The 19,958-nt window shown below is 37.6% G+C and overlaps 1 protein-coding gene across 4 annotated transcripts; it reads right to left on the bottom strand.

The window, feature by feature from the left end:
- Nucleotides 1-11,316: 11,316 nt before the first annotated feature.
- Nucleotides 11,317-19,715, bottom strand: dpf2 (double PHD fingers 2). Of its 4 annotated transcripts, none has more exons than XM_079172143.1 (12): nucleotides 19,674-19,715; nucleotides 18,246-18,406; nucleotides 17,878-18,024; nucleotides 17,558-17,736; nucleotides 17,380-17,472; nucleotides 17,195-17,273; nucleotides 16,678-16,719; nucleotides 14,406-14,543; nucleotides 14,161-14,292; nucleotides 13,964-14,076; nucleotides 13,800-13,881; nucleotides 11,317-13,572 (listed from the first exon to the last, which is right to left on the bottom strand). In XM_079172143.1, exons 1-12 carry the CDS (start codon nucleotides 19,703-19,705, stop codon nucleotides 13,496-13,498), a joined length of 1,275 nt encoding a protein of 424 aa, XP_079028269.1. In that variant the 5' UTR covers nucleotides 19,706-19,715; the 3' UTR covers nucleotides 11,317-13,495. The 4 variants fall into 4 exon arrangements, with proteins under 4 accessions (XP_079028269.1, XP_079028270.1, XP_079028271.1 ...); XM_079172144.1 differs by having other exon boundaries at nucleotides 17,878-17,985; XM_079172145.1 differs by lacking the exon at nucleotides 16,678-16,719.
- Nucleotides 19,716-19,958: the final 243 nt, after the last annotated feature.

Here is a 19,958-nt window from a genome sequence, read left to right as displayed (position 1 = left end):
TTCTTTTCTTTACTGCATTTGCACATAATTCACTGAACACACGGAAGTCCAGAAGCATCCAATACATAAACTGACCGATGAAAACAAGGTAAAAACAATACGTCTGTAATAAAATACACTTTCATGTTCTTATATGCATAATATAAAAACAATAAAGGAAAATATTTAAATTGCAGTAATTACTATTTACAAAAGGCATTTTCTTTTAAAAGGAACTTTTACAACTTCAGTACCTAAAATAAATCAAACTATATGCAGGTCAGGTGCAGTAGTACAAAAAGGCTTTGATATCAGGAGAGTAAGGTGACAGTTTTACAGCAGGACAGAAAGGCGGGATAAGGCCTGATGAACATTAGGTAGCCTGGAGGAGTTCACCAATGAGGAGCGAGTGCTTTTCCTCCGTTTCGTCTCTGGCCGGTCCAGGTTGCCTTCCAACCCAGCTGATATCACGCAGAAGTTCCAAATCATCAAGGTTGATAGGGTGAGGTCATCGCTAACGGAAATAACGAGCCTGTTGACGAGGGCAAACATATCAATAGTACAAACTACTAAACTTTTTTCCCCTATCATGTCCTACAGCCCGTCAACGGCCTCCCTACTGCACAGACCTGCTTCTTCCTGTTTCGCCTGCCCCCTTACACGAGCCAGGCCATCCTCGCTGAGCGTCTGCGTTACTCCATCCACAACTGCCCCTCCATCGACAACTACATGCTGACCCACAACACCGACGCAGCAGACAGCTCTGACACAGAGGAGTGAAGCGGCCAGCTGTGGTCAACCTGGTGATGAATGTATCTTCTCCCATGCCATGCACATTATGCACTGAACACAGACTTCTATTCGCCAAACCTGTAAGGTAGTGTACTGTACTGTTTATATGTTGGTTGAAATTAAAGATATGTGTAGTTTTGGTTTTCCAAATGTGCAAGGTGTTGTAATTAATGCAGTGCTTACTCTGAATCAACACTACAGGGATACGGAATAAGAGTTTTTCAAATAAAAATAAAGTAACTAAAAAAGTAACTTTAAAAGTAAAGTAACTTTAAAAGTAAAGTAACTAAAAAAGTAACTTTAAAAGTAAAGTAACTTTAAAAGTAAAGTAACTAAAAAAGTAACTTTAAAAGTAAAGTAACTAAAAAAGTAACTTTAAAAGTAAAGTAACTTTAAAAGTAACTTTAAAAGTAAAGTAACTAAAAAAGTAACTTTAAAAGTAAAGTAACTAAAAAAGTAAAGTAACTAAAAAAGTAACTTTAAAAGTAAAGTAACTAAAAAAGTAACTAAAAAAGTAAAGTAACTAAAAAAGTAACTTTAAAAGTAAAGTAACTAAAAAAGTAACTTTAAAAGTAAAGTAACTAAAAAAGTAACTAAAAAAGTAAAGTAACTAAAAAAGTAACTTTAAAAGTAAAGTAACTAAAAAAGCAACTTTAAAAATAAAGTAACTTAAGTAAAGTTATGACTTTTCGACATGGTACACTGACTTTTTCATGACTTTTTTCGACATCCTATACTATGCTGTTTATAACTCCGCAGCAACTCCCTTCATCAACATCGATTGTCTTCCTTCAGGATGGAGTCCAATCGCCAAAGACGTTGCACTATTCACATTTGTACAATGTGTAATAAATTATTGTGAAATTCTAATGAAGTCTCTCCTGATTGAATGACTTTTTTGACTGTTTTTCGACTTTAACCCCAGTAGAACAAACTGAAAAAACACAATTGGGTTTCATCATTAAATTCTTTTCTTTGCTGCATTTGCACATAATTCACTGAACACACGGAAGTCCAGAAGCATCCAATACATAAACTGACCGATGAAAACAAGGTAAAAACAATACGTCTGTAATAAAATACACTTTCATGTTCTTATATGCATAATATAAAAACAATAAAGGAAAATATTTAAATTGCAGTAATTACTATTTACAAAAGGCATTTTCTTTTAAAAGGAACTTTTACAACTTCAGTACCTAAAATAAATCAAACTATATGCAGGTCAGGTGCAGTAGTACAAAAAGGCTTTGATATCAGGAGAGTAAGGTGACAGTTTTACAGCAGGACAGAAAGGCGGGATAAGGCCTGATGAACATTAGGTAGCCTGGAGGAGTTCACCAATGAGGAGCGAGTGCTTTTCCTCCGTTTCGTCTCTGGCCGGTCCAGGTTGCCTTCCAACCCAGCTGATATCACGCAGAAGTTCCAAATCATCAAGGTTGATAGGGTGAGGTCATCGCTAACGGAAATAACGAGCCTGTTGACGAGGGCAAACATATCAATAGTACAAACTACTAAACTTTTTTCCCCTATCATGTCCTACAGCCCGTCAACGGCCTCCCTACTGCACAGACCTGCTTCTTCCTGTTTCGCCTGCCCCCTTACACGAGCCAGGCCATCCTCGCTGAGCGTCTGCGTTACTCCATCCACAACTGCCCCTCCATCGACAACTACATGCTGACCCACAACACCGACGCAGCAGACAGCTCTGACACAGAGGAGTGAAGCGGCCAGCTGTGGTCAACCTGGTGATGAATGTATCTTCTCCCATGCCATGCACATTATGCACTGAACACAGACTTCTATTCGCCAAACCTGTAAGGTAGTGTACTGTACTGTTTATATGTTGGTTGAAATTAAAGATATGTGTAGTTTTGGTTTTCCAAATGTGCAAGGTGTTGTAATTAATGCAGTGCTTACTCTGAATCAACACTACAGGGATACGGAATAAGAGTTTTTCAAATAAAAATAAAGTAACTAAAAAAGTAACTTTAAAAGTAAAGTAACTTTAAAAGTAAAGTAACTAAAAAAGTAACTTTAAAAGTAAAGTAACTTTAAAAGTAAAGTAACTAAAAAAGTAACTTTAAAAGTAAAGTAACTAAAAAAGTAACTTTAAAAGTAAAGTAACTTTAAAAGTAACTTTAAAAGTAAAGTAACTTTAAAAGTAACTAAAAAAGAAAAGTAACTAAAAAAGTAACTTTAAAAGTAAAGTAACTAAAAAAGTAACTTTAAAAGTAAAGTAACTAAAAAAGTAACTTTAAAAGTAAAGTAACTAAAAAAGTAACTTTAAAAGTAAAGTAACTAAAAAAGTAACTAAAAAAGTAACTAAAAAAGTAAAGTAACTAAAAAAGTAACTTTAAAAGTAAAGTAACTTTAAAAGTAACTAAAAAAGTAAAGTAACTAAAAAAGTAACTTTAAAAGTAAAGTAACTAAAAAAGTAACTTTAAAAGTAAAGTAACTAAAAAAGTAACTTTAAAAGTAAAGTAACTTTAAAAGTAACTAAAAAAGTAAAGTAATTAAAAAAGTAACTTTAAAAGTAAAGTAACTAAAAAAGTTAAGTAACTAAAAAAGTAACTTTAAAAGTAGAGTAACTTTAAAAGTAACTTTAAAAGTAAAGTAACTAAAAAAGTAACTTTAAAAGTAAAGTAACTAAAAAGTAACTTTAAAAGTAAAGTAACTAAAAAAGTAACTAAAAAAGTAACTAAAAAAGTAAAGTAGCTAAAAAAGTAACTTTAAAAGTAAAGTAACTTTAAAAGTAACTAAAAAAGTAAAGTAACTAAAAAAGTAACTTTAAAAGTAAAGTAACTAAAAAAGTAACTAAAAAAGTAAAGTAACTAAAAAAGTAACTTTAAAAGTAAAGTAACTAAAAAAGTAACTTTAAAAGTAAAGTAACTTTAAAAGTAACTAAAAAAGTAAAGTAACTAAAAAAGTAACTTTAAAAGTAAAGTAACTAAAAAAGTAACTTTAAAAGTAAAGTAACTTTAAAAGTAACTAAAAAAGTAAAGTAACTAAAAAAGTAACTTTAAAAGTAAAGTAACTAAAAAAGTAACTTTAAAAGTAAAGTAACTAAAAAAGTAACTTTAAAAGTAAAGTAACTTTAAAAGTAACTAAAAAAGTAAAGTAACTAAAAAAGTAACTTTAAAAGTAAAGTAACTAAAAAAGCAACTTTAAAAATAAAGTAACTTAAGTAAAGTTATGACTTTTCGACATGGTACACTGACTTTTTCATGACTTTTTTCGACATCCTATACTATGCTGTTTATAACTCCGCAGCAACTCCCTTCATCAACATCGATTGTCTTCCTTCAGGATGGAGTCCAATCGCCAAAGACGTTGCACTATTCACATTTGTACAATGTGTAATAAATTATTGTGAAATTCTAATGAAGTCTCTCCTGATTGAATGACTTTTTGGACTGTTTTTCGACTTTAACCCCAGTAGAACAAACTGAAAAAACACAATTGGGTTTCATCATTAAATTCTTTTCTTTGCTGCATTTGCACATAATTCACTGAACACACGGAAGTCCAGAAGCATCCAATACATAAACTGACCGATGAAAACAAGGTAAAAACAATACGTCTGTAATAAAATACACTTTCATGTTCTTATATGCATAATATAAAAACAATAAAGGAAAATATTTAAATTGCAGTAATTACTATTTACAAAAGGCATTTTCTTTTAAAAGGAACTTTTACAACTTCAGTACCTAAAATAAATCAAACTATATGCAGGTCAGGTGCAGTAGTACAAAAAGGCTTTGATATCAGGAGAGTAAGGTGACAGTTTTACAGCAGGACAGAAAGGCGGGATAAGGCCTGATGAACATTAGGTAGCCTGGAGGAGTTCACCAATGAGGAGCGAGTGCTTTTCCTCCGTTTCGTCTCTGGCCGGTCCAGGTTGCCTTCCAACCCAGCTGATATCACGCAGAAGTTCCAAATCATCAAGGTTGATAGGGTGAGGTCATCGCTAACGGAAATAACGAGCCTGTTGACGAGGGCAAACATATCAATAGTACAAACTACTAAACTTTTTTCCCCTATCATGTCCTACAGCCCGTCAACGGCCTCCCTACTGCACAGACCTGCTTCTTCCTGTTTCGCCTGCCCCCTTACACAAGCCAGGCCATCCTCGCTGAGCGTCTGCGTTACTCCATCCACAACTGCCCCTCCATCGACAACTACATGCTGACCCACAACACCGACGCAGCAGACAGCTCTGACACAGAGGAGTGAAGCGGCCAGCTGTGGTCAACCTGGTGATGAATGTATCTTCTCCCATGCCATGCACATTATGCACTGAACACAGACTTCTATTCGCCAAACCTGTAAGGTAGTGTACTGTACTGTTTATATGTTGGTTGAAATTAAAGATATGTGTAGTTTTGGTTTTCCAAATGTGCAAGGTGTTGTAATTAATGCAGTGCTTACTCTGAATCAACACTACAGGGATACGGAATAAGAGTTTTTCAAATAAAAATAAAGTAACTAAAAAAGTAACTTTAAAAGTAAAGTAACTTTAAAAGTAAAGTAACTAAAAAAGTAACTTTAAAAGTAAAGTAACTTTAAAAGTAAAGTAACTAAAAAAGTAACTTTAAAAGTAAAGTAACTAAAAAAGTAACTTTAAAAGTAAAGTAACTTTAAAAGTAACTTTAAAAGTAAAGTAACTTTAAAAGTAACTTTAAAAGTAAAGTAACTAAAAAAGTAAAGTAACTTTAAAAGTAACTAAAAAAGTAAAGTAACTAAAAAAGTAACTAAAAAAGTAAAGTAACTAAAAAAGTAACTTTAAAAGTAAAGTAACTAAAAAAGTAGCTTTAAAAGTAAAGTAACTTTAAAAGTAACTAAAAAAATAAAGTAACTAAAAAAGTAACTTTAAAAGTAAAGTAACTAAAAAAGCAACTTTAAAAATAAAGTAACTTAAGTAAAGTTATGACTTTTCGACATGGTACACTGACTTTTTCATGACTTTTTTCGACATCCTATACTATGCTGTTTATAACTCCGCAGCAACTCCCTTCATCAACATCGATTGTCTTCCTTCAGGATGGAGTCCAATCGCCAAAGACGTTGCACTATTCACATTTGTACAATGTGTAATAAATTATTGTGAAATTCTAATGAAGTCTCTCCTGATTGAATGACTTTTTGGACTGTTTTTCGACTTTAACCCCAGTAGAACAAACTGAAAAAACACAATTGGGTTTCATCATTAAATTCTTTTCTTTACTGCATTTGCACATAATTCACTGAACACACGGAAGTCCAGAAGCATCCAATACATAAACTGACCGATGAAAACAAGGTAAAAACAATACGTCTGTAATAAAATACACTTTCATGTTCTTATATGCATAATATAAAAACAATAAAGGAAAATATTTAAATTGCAGTAATTACTATTTACAAAAGGCATTTTCTTTTAAAAGGAACTTTTACAACTTCAGTACCTAAAATAAATCAAACTATATGCAGGTCAGGTGCAGTAGTACAAAAAGGCTTTGATATCAGGAGAGTAAGGTGACAGTTTTACAGCAGGACAGAAAGGCGGGATAAGGCCTGATGAACATTAGGTAGCCTGGAGGAGTTCACCAATGAGGAGCGAGTGCTTTTCCTCCGTTTCGTCTCTGGCCGGTCCAGGTTGCCTTCCAACCCAGCTGATATCACGCAGAAGTTCCAAATCATCAAGGTTGATAGGGTGAGGTCATCGCTAACGGAAATAACGAGCCTGTTGACGAGGGCAAACATATCAATAGTACAAACTACTAAACTTTTTTCCCCTATCATGTCCTACAGCCCGTCAACGGCCTCCCTACTGCACAGACCTGCTTCTTCCTGTTTCGCCTGCCCCCTTACACGAGCCAGGCCATCCTCGCTGAGCGTCTGCGTTACTCCATCCACAACTGCCCCTCCATCGACAACTACATGCTGACCCACAACACCGACGCAGCAGACAGCTCTGACACAGAGGAGTGAAGCGGCCAGCTGTGGTCAACCTGGTGATGAATGTATCTTCTCCCATGCCATGCACATTATGCACTGAACACAGACTTCTATTCGCCAAACCTGTAAGGTAGTGTACTGTACTGTTTATATGTTGGTTGAAATTAAAGATATGTGTAGTTTTGGTTTTCCAAATGTGCAAGGTGTTGTAATTAATGCAGTGCTTACTCTGAATCAACACTACAGGGATACGGAATAAGAGTTTTTCAAATAAAAATAAAGTAACTAAAAAAGTAACTTTAAAAGTAAAGTAACTTTAAAAGTAAAGTAACTAAAAAAGTAACTTTAAAAGTAAAGTAACTTTAAAAGTAAAGTAACTAAAAAAGTAACTTTAAAAGTAAAGTAACTAAAAAAGTAACTTTAAAAGTAAAGTAACTTTAAAAGTAACTTTAAAAGTAAAGTAACTAAAAAAGTAACTTTAAAAGTAAAGTAACTAAAAAAGTAAAGTAACTAAAAAAGTAACTTTAAAAGTAAAGTAACTAAAAAAGTAACTAAAAAAGTAAAGTAACTAAAAAAGTAACTTTAAAAGTAAAGTAACTAAAAAAGTAACTTTAAAAGTAAAGTAACTTTAAAAGTAACTAAAAAAGTAAAGTAACTAAAAAAGTAACTTTAAAAGTAAAGTAACTAAAAAAGCAACTTTAAAAATAAAGTAACTTAAGTAAAGTTATGACTTTTCGACATGGTACACTGACTTTTTCATGACTTTTTTCGACATCCTATACTATGCTGTTTATAACTCCGCAGCAACTCCCTTCATCAACATCGATTGTCTTCCTTCAGGATGGAGTCCAATCGCCAAAGACGTTGCACTATTCACATTTGTACAATGTGTAATAAATTATTGTGAAATTCTAATGAAGTCTCTCCTGATTGAATGACTTTTTGGACTGTTTTTCGACTTTAACCCCAGTAGAACAAACTGAAAAAACACAATTGGGTTTCATCATTAAATTCTTTTCTTTACTGCATTTGCACATAATTCACTGAACACACGGAAGTCCAGAAGCATCCAATACATAAACTGACCGATGAAAACAAGGTAAAAACAATACGTCTGTAATAAAATACACTTTCATGTTCTTATATGCATAATATAAAAACAATAAAGGAAAATATTTAAATTGCAGTAATTACTATTTACAAAAGGCATTTTCTTTTAAAAGGAACTTTTACAACTTCAGTACCTAAAATAAATCAAACTATATGCAGGTCAGGTGCAGTAGTACAAAAAGGCTTTGATATCAGGAGAGTAAGGTGACAGTTTTACAGCAGGACAGAAAGGCGGGATAAGGCCTGATGAACATTAGGTAGCCTGGAGGAGTTCACCAATGAGGAGCGAGTGCTTTTCCTCCGTTTCGTCTCTGGCCGGTCCAGGTTGCCTTCCAACCCAGCTGATATCACGCAGAAGTTCCAAATCATCAAGGTTGATAGGGTGAGGTCATCACTAACGGAAATAACGAGCCTGTTGACGAGGGCAAACATATCAATAGTACAAACTACTAAACTTTTTCCCCCTATCATGTCCTACAGCCCGTCAACGGCCTCCCTACTACACAGACCTGCTTCTTCCTGTTTCGCCTGCCCCCTTACACGAGCCAGGCCATCCTCGCTGAGCGTCTGCATTACTCCATCCACAACTGCCCCTCCATCGACAACTACATGCTGACCCACAACACCGACGCAGCAGACAGCTCCGACACAGAGGAGTGAAGCGGCCAGCTGTGGTCAACCTGGTGATGAATGTATCTTCTCCCATGCCATGCACATTATGCACTGAACACAGACTTCTATTCGCCAAACCTGTAAGGTAGTGTACTGTACTGTTTATATGTTGGTTGAAATTAAAGATATGTGTAGTTTTGGTTTTCCAAATGTGCAAGGTGTTGTAATTAATGCAGTGCTTACTCTGAATCAACACTACAGGGATACGGAATAAGAGTTTTTCAAATAAAAATAAAGTAACTAAAAAAGTAACTTTAAAAGTAAAGTAACTAAAAAAGTAAAGTAACTAAAAAAGTAACTTTAAAAGTAAAGTAACTTTAAAAGTAACTTTAAAAGTAAAGTAACTAAAAAAGTAACTTTAAAAGTAAAGTAACTAAAAAAGTAACTTTAAAAGTAAAGTAACTAAAAAAGTAACTTTAAAAGTAAAGTAACTAAAAAAGTAAAGTAACTAAAAAAGTAACTTTAAAAGTAAAGTAACTAAAAAAGTAACTTTAAAAGTAAAGTAACTTTAAAAGTAACTAAAAAAGAAAAGTAACTAAAAAAGTAACTTTAAAAGTAGAGTAACTAAAAAAGTAACTTTAAAAGTAAAGTAACTAAAAAAGTAACTTTAAAAGTAAAGTAACTAAAAAAGTAACTTTAAAAGTAAAGTAACTAAAAAAGTAACTTTAAAAGTAAAGTAACTAAAAAAGTAACTAAAAAAGTAAAGTAACTAAAAAAGTAACTTTAAAAGTAAAGTAACTTTAAAAGTAACTAAAAAAGTAAAGTAACTAAAAAAGTAACTTTAAAAGTAAAGTAACTAAAAAAGTAACTTTAAAAGTAAAGTAACTAAAAAAGTAACTTTAAAAGTAAAGTAACTTTAAAAGTAACTAAAAAAGTAAAGTAACTAAAAAAGTAACTTTAAAAGTAAAGTAACTAAAAAAGCAACTTTAAAAATAAAGTAACTTAAGTAAAGTTATGACTTTTCGACATGGTACACTGACTTTTTCATGACTTTTTTCGACATCCTATACTATGCTGTTTATAACTCCGCAGCAACTCCCTTCATCAACATCGATTGTCTTCCTTCAGGATGGAGTCCAATCGCCAAAGACGTTGCACTATTCACATTTGTACAATGTGTAATAAATTATTGTGAAATTCTAATGAAGTCTCTCCTGATTGAATGACTTTTTGGACTGTTTTTCGACTTTAACCCCAGTAGAACAAACTGAAAAAAACACAATTGGGTTTCATCATTAAATTCTTTTCTTTACTGCATTTGCACATAATTCACTGAACACAGTTTGTTTGAAAGGGTCCAGCCAAAAAGCCATATGAAATATTTATTTCCATCACCTATGACACCTTCCTTGTGCCAGTAGGTGGCGCTATGACTTTGTGAAAATGTTGGCATGGAGATGTGTTCAGGCCTGGACCAGCATCATGCAAAACTAGTTTCGGGCAGATTGAATAAAGTACCTTGTAGTTACAACAACTTCCTCTTTCATGGCGAACGGCACGAAATATGCCTGACATGGGCGCCACATAAAACGAAGGTCGTTCAATGTCAGTACACCATTTCAGTAACTTTTCATCATTAATGTCTTTAGATCATCTTGACCAAATTTGAAGTTGATTGTATGAATTCTGTGGGAGGAGTTCGTTAAAGTACAATGCCTGAAAACAATGAAAAAAGCCTCAAAATGCAAAGAAATGAGAGTATTACTGCATCGGCCCCTAGAGGTTGTATGGAATAAAAATTTGAGGGTATGTTACAGGACACAATGTGAACATATGCTAAAGATTTCGTGATGATAAGCCGCATGGTTTTGAAGTTATATATATTGCTGTAAAAGGCCAATTCCTCATGAAATTCATTGGTCCATATATTCGTAATGCAATAAGATATCAACAAACTTTTCATAACTGTTGATGATATATATCCAATAATGATTCACAGCACGTTTGGTACCAATCAGACCCAGGGTCTAGCAGAAGTAATATTATTTTTTTTTTTACAAAATTCAAAATGGTGGAAAATTTTGGTAGGCGGAGCTTAGGGTCCCAAGAGGATTTTTTGTAGAACTCATTCAGTTGCTCATGTCTGTAAAATTGTAAGCAATTTGGACATACATGCTGTCGGGGCTTGCCTTTCTAGCATCTAGGGGGCGCTAGTGAGTCATTTTGTCATGCTCGAGCATTGGACCCATAAAATATCAAAATTTTCCGCAGTCCTGATATGCTCGCCAAATATGGGGAGGTTGCGGACATGTCAGATACCCTTAAACGGTTTTTCATTGGAGAGAATAAGAAGAAGAAGAATAATTCCTACAGATACAATAGGGACCTCGCGGACCCAACGTTGTCGGTGCTCGGGCCCTAATAAGTCATGCTGCAGAGATGTCCTGGCCACACATGTTGGTACAGATCCCCACAAAAATCACACCATAATCATTTTTATATTTTTCTATAAAAATAATTGTGTAAAGATTATCGTTCCCTACAATACTTCAAATCACAATCAGTGAAAATAATCACATTCAGCTTAGTTTTTTTCTTGATCATTTTTGTGACATGAAAATGAAATAAGTAATCAGACCCTGAACTGAATATTTTGTTCGTTCTTTATGCACAGTAGGTGAGAATGGAGCATTGGGGAACTCATCGAGTCATTTTTGGGCACTAATTAACAAGTTTGTATAGCATTGATGCAGCGATCATTAACAAAAAGGGCGACATCTCGATGTGCTTATGAGATTTGTCAATATTTTTGTTATCCCAATTTATCATATATCTCAAATGCTCATTGTGGAAGAGAAAAAGAACATCAGCAGGTTATAGCGCCTAGTATTTTATTTCCTGAAGACAAATTTTGCACAATAAAACATTCCATCACAATCCAAAGATAAATCACCTACTATGTAAACCTGTGACCTTGGTTTAAACATTTGTCGTGATGAACACTTCTCTCCCAAAGCTCGAGACCAGAAAACCATAATCTGAGATTTATTTATATATAAAAAATATATTATGACAACAGTTGGACTTCCTTCTTGTTCATGGCCTCTTGAGTTTAGCCTAGAAGGTAGATACCGAGTACATCCTTACTTAACCATCCAGTGTTAAAGGTGCAGCTCCAGAATGTGTCTCTTAATCACATTATGGGCTTTGCTTCTCGTTTTGAGCTTTGGAAGAGAGCAGCACAGTTGACACCTGGATCACAGGATTAACTAGAGCGTGTATCCCAAAATGTCCCACACATCAAGTACGCAAACATCATCCATGAATACAAAAACAACCAGCAAAGTACTCTAGTAGCCACCGTCTCTACGTAACCAAGTTCAAACGTGATGAGAAAATAAACCAAAGTTATACTTGTGTAGTAATTGTTAGTGGGCTAATAAAACGGCATGATAGCGTGGTTAATTTATATTGCGCCACTTCCCCAACACCTTGCCGGCCTAACGCTGAGACGGATACGTAGCATATGAGAGTGCAGACGATTACGGAGCATGCACTTATTTACCTGTAGAATATGCAGCTATTGAAGCAGACACTGCAGCTGTCATTACTATGTATTCTTCTGCCTTTGTCCCATCGAGCAACAGCACGTCTCAACCCTTTAAATACTGTTTGAGGTAAAGTAACCAGACCTTTTCTTTTAGCATTGCATAATAAAACTATGAAAGCAGTGACAAAAAGAACAGTTCTTCATAGGATTATACATATACACATTATAATTTCCTTTTTTACAATATGGAGTCATCCATATTTGTTGCCACAGTCCCCTATCTGTCATAGCATTTTCCACATTATCTGCCAACAGAGCTTCAACAGACTCTGCCGTGAATCCCCGTCATCTCAGCCTCCTACAGGAGCTCCTGTATTGCTTTTATATCGTCATCAAGGGACCATTTACAAGGCTACCCAGTCCTCAGTTACATTAAAATAATCTAATGGTGTCACATAATTAACAGATATTGGATATAGTGCTGATGAGCAAACTGCTAAAACACAGCAACAGAGGCTTTTTTTTTAATGCAAGTAAGATTCGTTTTTTGATTTGACTGGAAAAAACATTGTCTGTCTAACAAAGGCCAGGTGTGCAGATTGAAGATATTTCAGTCTAATGCCAAGAAGCTAACATCTTTGTCAAAAAAGGCCCCAAAGCCTGATTAAAACATGCACACTTTTATGTCATGCATCCCTCTCGAGCGCTGTGCTGCTTCATCAGCCCTAAGCACACAAGAGTCAACAACCAGACTAAAGTCTAACCTGCCATTCCTCGAGTCCCTCAGCCTTGGGAGCCACGTAAGGGTTTCTATTCATAGCGCCTGATTTGTCTGAAGTTTCTGTGTGGCCAGTGGCAGTGGATAAGATGCAAAAATCCTTTACAGTCTCAGCAGATCCCCCAAATATCAGCAGTGCCATAAAAGAACATGTGGTTGTGGATATTTCCATCATGATGAAATGGGCACTAATAAAAAGACCATTGCATTACCATTGTTTTCTTTCCAAATTGTACATACTTAACACTATTGTATACCATAGAAATATATAAATATTATAAAATCTATTTTTACGATTAGCAAGCACTGGCATGCTACTTGATTCAAACAAGCTCTATTTCAGCTCTTGTCATAAAATCAGTACACTGCAGGATAGAGAAGGTTTTAGCAAACTTTATGTCTGTATGTGTAAAAAACCTGAATGGGAGGTCAGATTTAGTCTATTTATGCTGTGAAATTCAGTACTGCTCAAATTGGCTATGTAGAAAAGAGATGAAAATAAAAATCAACGGGGCTGTATCTGAGCTTGGAACTGTGTAACAGTCATATCTGAAGCAACGTGAGGGCCGATTGGTAAGGGAAACATCCCTTTTCCCTATTTATTGTCTGTTCTGAACACACTCCCTCCGAGCGCAGCTCGTCAGGGGAGCTCACGTTTGATGTTGAAGGGTAAACCACACTGCTGCGGGACAGTTGAGTGATGAGTGTGTGTGCACGGGGGGAGGCAGCCATCATGACGGTGGGGCGTTCTGGTATATGGACGCCTTGTCTTTCAAAAGTTCCAGACATAAATGACAGCTCCAGCTCCCTGAGGGCCAAAATAACAGAGAAAAATCGATTAATGTCAGAGACGTCCACGAGCCTAAAGAAGACTTGTTTACTTATTCTACATGATTTACATACAAATGTAATGACACCTTTATACTATTGTATAACTAAGTAGTTTTAGTTCTACATCCCTGTCACTAAGGTATGTTTTTGATACACTTAACTCAGACTTAGTTGTTGTTTTTTTTACACAGGTAGTGATCTTACCCTCTGGAGGTTCAGCCATGGGTGGGTTGAGACAATACATGTGATAGCCTCGATCACAGTCGTCACAAAACAGAAGCTGATCCTGGAAGAAACAAGAACACGTTAAACAGCAGACTTCAGCTTTCTACAATACATTAAGAAAATCTGAATGGAGGTGAACTTACGTCATTCTCTGAGGTGCCGCAGATGTTGCAGCACTTGCACTCTATGCACTGCCAGCGGTACGTCTTCACAGCAGCCATCATTACAGGAGTGAACTGCAGGCAGGAGGGGTGGCCTGCGTGTAAAATAACGATCGTTATACACATCACTTTGCTGCACACATTTCCTGTTGCAGCAGCCAGGTGTCTCCAGAACGTACCCGAGCGTCCGCAGTCGGAGCAGGACACCAGCTCCTCTGACTGGCCGGTCTTCAGATTGGTTTTGGAGTCTCCCAGGCAGAAATCACAATACTTATTAGGCAACGCGAGACCATCTGGGCCTTTCTTGGGAGCTGAGAAACAAGATGAAAACATCCAAGGAGCATTAGTGTTTCAGTTTCTAAGACATTGAACTCAGCAATCCAATGGCGAAATCTCTGAGGACAGCGAAAGATGTTACGTTTACTTTTAGGCTCATTGGGCTGCGGCAATGCAGGCTCGTTGATCTCCATCTCTTCCTTCTCCTCACCCTCCTCCTCAGCCAGGTGGGAGTGGGCGTAGTGGTAGCTCAGACCGGGACGGTTCTTGTAGCGCTTCCCACAAACTGCCACCAAAACCAGAAAACACAACGTGTATGAAAACAGAGAATACATTAGTAAAGTCCAAGTAATACAAAGTCAGTGGTAAAAGAAAGAAGAATTTTTTGTCCAGAGTGTTGTACATCGTGTCTTTTAGGATGATGCAATGACTTCGGGGAGAATCTAGTGAATCAGAGGGAAACTGTACACGGTGCATGGTGTATTCGCAGCAGGGACCAGGACGTCCACATAACAGTAAACATCTAAAAGGATTTATCTACACACATCATAAATGGCAAATATAATCTGACTTCATATGTTTAGATCATTTAGATCTGTGCAATATCTATTCTGTGCCTTTAAGGGGAACTGCACCAATTTTAGACATTTAAGTCCGTTTACAGAAAAACGTTGGATTAAGCTACAGATTTTTTCCCTTCCCGATACTGATTCCCAAACCTAAACTTGAGTATCAGCTGATAACTGAGTACCGATCCGATATCAGTGTATTGCCATTATTTCAAAGAGTTAGCCATCTCAAAACGTTTCACCGCCGTTGAGAGCTGCACATGCGCAGTACCGATAGGGCAGGATGTACAGATCGGGTAGCGAGTGACACGTGTTGTTGTTGTTCCTATGTAGCATACTTAAGCTGATAAATGATTTCATTACGTGATATCGGCTAGATGCATAGACTCACATACTCGCCACAACCAGATCCAGAATTTAAAGCTGTATCGGAGGCATGTCCGTTACTTGTATCGGTATCGGAGCAACACTAGCTAAGAACTCTGATAAATTGCCTCAAGTGATGTCACCTGAGTCGCTGATGGCTGGCGTTCCCCTCTGACTGAACTGTCAGCAGATTTGCATTATGGGTAACGTAGCATTTGACAAGGAAGAAGAATGTGTGGACAAAAGGCAATTAAGCTGAAACACACGGTCGTACAATTTAACACACTTCATCGTCTTTGATGATCAGTGAAAATCACTTAAAGAACCGACATATTTCTGTGATATTCTGCTTTTTGTTTGGTATCTGGATCACCACAGTGATATGATATATTAACAGTGAAAGATGAAGAAGGACGAGGCAGTTTGGGGATATGAAAAACATGCTCTGAGGCAATGACATGCGTCATCACATCCTCTTAGCTACAGTAGCCATGTCTTCAGGCACAGCAGAAAGATAACATCTCAGACTCCGTAAGCGCCACACGTCGGCTGATCTGACGGTTTTAACTCCTTCAGTGTTTGACTGCTGACAAGTTAAATTGAAATAAACTAAAAAGTTAAATCGCTTAATTGCGTTTCACTTCATGCATGCATCTCTTTCAACATGACATTTTGAGTGTTTCAAAATAAAGTTGCTATAATCAATGGTGTCACTAATGTTTCTGACCTGAATTTAAAATCGTATTCATCAGTGGGATTGTGTGCAGCCATCGCCACAGGGTGTGTGTGAGGTTTGTCATAAGATAAGAAAAGACAAACTACTTCTTCTTTCACTTCCGTACTTCGTCTCATTTTCATTTCCCTTAAAGGCGAATGTCCTATTTCTTTATCTGTCATCTAAAAGGAGCTTTATCTCCAGAGCGTCCGAGCAAAATCGCTAAAGACACAGCTAGTCACGAAGTGATTGTGTGGAGTGGCAAAAGAAAAAAACAAAAGAAAAGGAAGCATCCAACAGACTCAAAACACACAGAAGTTCACTCCAAACCAGGGAACATGGAATGAGACTGTACAGGTTGCAGAGGTGGTGAAGAGGAATAAAGGGGGGGGGGAAAGCAAGGAACACCTAATGCAGTCAAATCGCACACATCAAGAAGCGAGACAAAAGACAAAGAAAGAAAAACAGCAGCAGGATCCAGCTTCTAGCTTATCTACATCTGTGGGACAAGCGAGGCCAGATTGAAGGGAAACTGATACTTTCATGGATCACAGCTAATCTTCTGTAAACTGAGAGGGCTCATACCTTTGACCGAATGTAAACTACAGTTTAATTGGGGTGTATAATAACATGGTCTTGACCTTTTCTAAATCTAGTTAATCACATTTAGTACACAGAGAGAAACTCTACATGGACAGAAAATAAAAAAAAAAGGCAGTGACGACAAAAGACAAGGCAGACAGGGGTACAAAGGAATGAGAGAAATATACCTCTTTCAGAAGGTTTTGAAATATGCTTTTGTTTGATAGTGTCTGAAAGAGAGAAGAGAAGGAGAAGAAGACAGACAGAGACTCAGAGAAATGGGCTCGTAGACTGACAGAGGATCAGTCAGTCAGCGCTGCCCTACTGAGACCTGCAGCTGAAAGTGAAATGCTTCAGGAAAAAAACAAAAACATCAAGCAGTACATCTACATAGGCTGACAACACCGAAGAAGTGGAAGAAACATTCCCCCCACAAGTTCAAGAAATGCATGATATCACGATGACAAACAAAACAATAGAGCTGAGTCTGGACTAGCTTAATGAATATCAGATTTGGCTAACAAAGAGCAGGAAGAAGATGGAGGAGAACATGAACAGAAAGGGGAGAGCATGAAAATAAAAGGCGATAAAGAATGAGGACTCTTGCTCGATTAGATTACAAAAATTACAGCTATTAACATCTGCAGGGACTCTCTGCTCTGGCCCCGAGTTCACATGCTCTACTCTTCCCCCATCAGGACTCACTGTCACACGCGTACGGCTTGTCTCGGTCCTCCAGTGCCGCCGTATCCAGCTTCTTCCTGGTACTGCCCACTCCTCGACCCTGAGGAACACAGGCTGTATTAAGAGTCTGGGACGGACACACACACACACAAAGAGCTGGGATGAACTCTTGAGAGTGTGTTCACGCACACTCTGCAATTATTTACCTTCCCCTTTCCCTTGCCTCTTCTTTTAGGCGTGTCCTCCTCATAGTCTTCATCATCCAGGTCGTCCAGGAAGTCATCTGGCTCAATGACTTTCTATGTTGAGGCAATGAGAAAAAAAGAAAAGAAAAGTAAAACAATTTTCTTGACTCCAAATATATCTTAAGCTGAAAACAAGAACCTTTCTAATGCGAGCAGCAGGGTTCAGGCCTCCGGTGTAGTCACTCTGGTTGGAATCCTCCTCAGACCCTCGCAGCTCCGGGGTGGTCCGTTTTTCCACGGACTCCCCCTTCAGCAGGGCCTCCAGGCTGCTGCCATCCGCTGGTAACAGAGCATCCTTCTTCACGCCTACGTCTATCTCTATGAACAAAACACAAAACACATTTATTTTTCTGTTTTCTTAAATGTAAGGAAAGCATAGCCTTTGTATAGCTTTTCTTGAAGGTTGACGGAATGAAATAGAGAATGAGCGGAGTTTAGCTGAGCTGAATGATGTGATACCTGACTTGACAGGAGGGAAGATAAGCCGCGGGTCCTCTTGAGCATGAGATCGCCGTTTCTTCCTCCACCTCCTGGATGGGTAGGTGTAGAGCTGCCCTGGTGCCATGCCTGAGGGATCAGAGCAAACCCGTCTACATAACACTGGACCTATATTAACACAGAACGTGTCAGCATTTTTGAGAAACGGACAAAAAGCTTGTTAGCGCAATTGGCCTTCTCATTGAAAGCCAAGAGAGCACATTTAGCTGCAAGCTCTCCATTCATCCATTCAGTAAATCTCTGAACAAATCCTTCACCCTAGACACGGGCCTTAAAACATCCTGTATGAGGGCGTACAGTGCATTTGAACTACACGTTGTGTGTCTCACCTGGTCCCCTGTGTCTCTTTTCCATCCAAATGTAGCAGTTGCTCTGAGCCACACCGGTCTGAGAGTCGAGGAACGGCATGCGGACACTCCTCTCGGCACAGAGCCTGGCATTGTAGTTATGGCACTGCTCCATGGCGTCTCTGTAGTACTGTTCTCCCAACCTGACGCCACAAACCAGAGCCAGATGCTTGTTATTCAGTCTATTTATACTCAAAAACACAAAAGAAATCAGCAGGTGTGGGTAATTCAAAACCAGTGCAGTCTTACTTTAAACCTCTCTGTCAGTTTAAAGCCTGTTCTCTTTCTCTGTTGTGCTGCCACCTTAGGGAGACGGCTCGCTCACTCACGAGACTTCTTTACTTCAGACTAACTCGTTATCGAGTGCAACAACAGGTGCTCTTTTGTTGGTACATCAACAACAGAGAGCGTGGTAGTCAGTCACAAATGTGTTTTCAACATAAATAGACTCAAACAGGGCTGTGAGCTTATTCCCTCATAGGAAAGCTAAGTGAGACAAACATGCTTATGTACAACTTTAAAGACACATCTCACTATTTTATTCAGTCTAACGTGAAGATGTAATAGTTGAGTATAATGTTGTAAATCGGTCTGTGATGCTATGTCGTCAAGACTAAACCAGAAAGAGGCTTCTTACTACCGTTTTAATTTCTAAGACAGAATTGAATTAAATAACCATTGAAGAAGTTAAAAAAAAGTTAAGCATCTTAACATAAGCTTCATGTTTTCATACGTTACCAAAGTAACGAGCCAAAAGCTGTTAATTACCGTTAAACGTCTCAAACCAACCACATGACCATCTACGCACAGTCAACGGAAATGGAAGCACGGTTTACTACAAAGTGGGTAGGAGTCACTATAAACTGTAATAATGTCCGGAGTAACTTCATTATAAATGTAATGGCTACAGTGACTGTAACTCTTTGGTCCCCAGATGGAAGGAGTGATCTCCGAGGCCACTCTTTCATTCATTGTGGACTAGTCTGCCCAGAAGCACTCCAGCCTGCGTTAACAGCCACAGCTCGTTAGCGCGAGAGCCACCTAGCTGCTGTACTTCACCAACGTTAGCACCGCGGTAGCCGTTTGTCCAGCAAGACACGAGTAACCGTATTACCTTCATAAATACATTCATGATCAAATTGACGCATGTTCTATTACATTGCCTCGTGATTCGTGTTTTTATTTTTTAGAATCGTCATCTGCGTGCCTGCTAACTTAACACTTCCATTCCAGGATGTGAACACACACACGACGGTCCGACGCTGGCTAACCTCACTAAGTCAGAGGGAATGGTGGTAAGCTAGCTCGTGACGCGGTCGTTGGCTGTACGAACGTACATTTGTTGTGATGTGACCGCGGTTTGAGTCGACTGGTTAGGTGTAAAGGTGTGTAGAAAAGTCCAACACTTACAGTTTGACAACATTCTCAACAACAGCTGCCATCTTGCTTTGGTAGACGGGAAAAGTGGCCCCGGGCTATGTGTGCCCTCCGTCAGGACTTGTAGGCAGATAGAGCAGGACCGTGACACGTAGCGCCCCTCACTGGGACATTGTGGCATTGCAGGATGTTTTATCATACAAAGCAATACAAATGTGACTTATTTCCATACAAATGTTATCGTCAGAAGCTCATATACATACATAAATTACCCCTCTACATTATATTCTTAAGTAAAAGTACAATAGAGCTATTTTT

Source organism: Pholis gunnellus (assembly GCF_910591455.1).
Source record: "Pholis gunnellus genome assembly, chromosome: 13".
Lineage (NCBI taxonomy): Eukaryota > Metazoa > Chordata > Actinopteri > Perciformes > Pholidae > Pholis > Pholis gunnellus.
This window is presented reverse-complemented; position numbering and strand designations above follow the sequence as displayed.

What these genes read in the sequence shown, in the direction of transcription:
- dpf2 (XM_079172143.1), bottom strand. Translation starts at nt 19,705, where the DNA reads ATGGCAGCTGTTGTTGAGAATGTTGTCAAACT. An exon ending in AAAGAGACACAGGGGACCAG is followed by an intron (nt 18,025 to 18,245) that starts GTGAGACACACA and finishes GTGTTAATATAG; the next exon opens with GTCCAGTGTTATGTAGACGG. An exon ending in CTCCGACTGCGGACGCTCGG is followed by an intron (nt 14,077 to 14,160) that starts GTACGTTCTGGA and finishes TTTTACACGCAG; the next exon opens with GCCACCCCTCCTGCCTGCAG.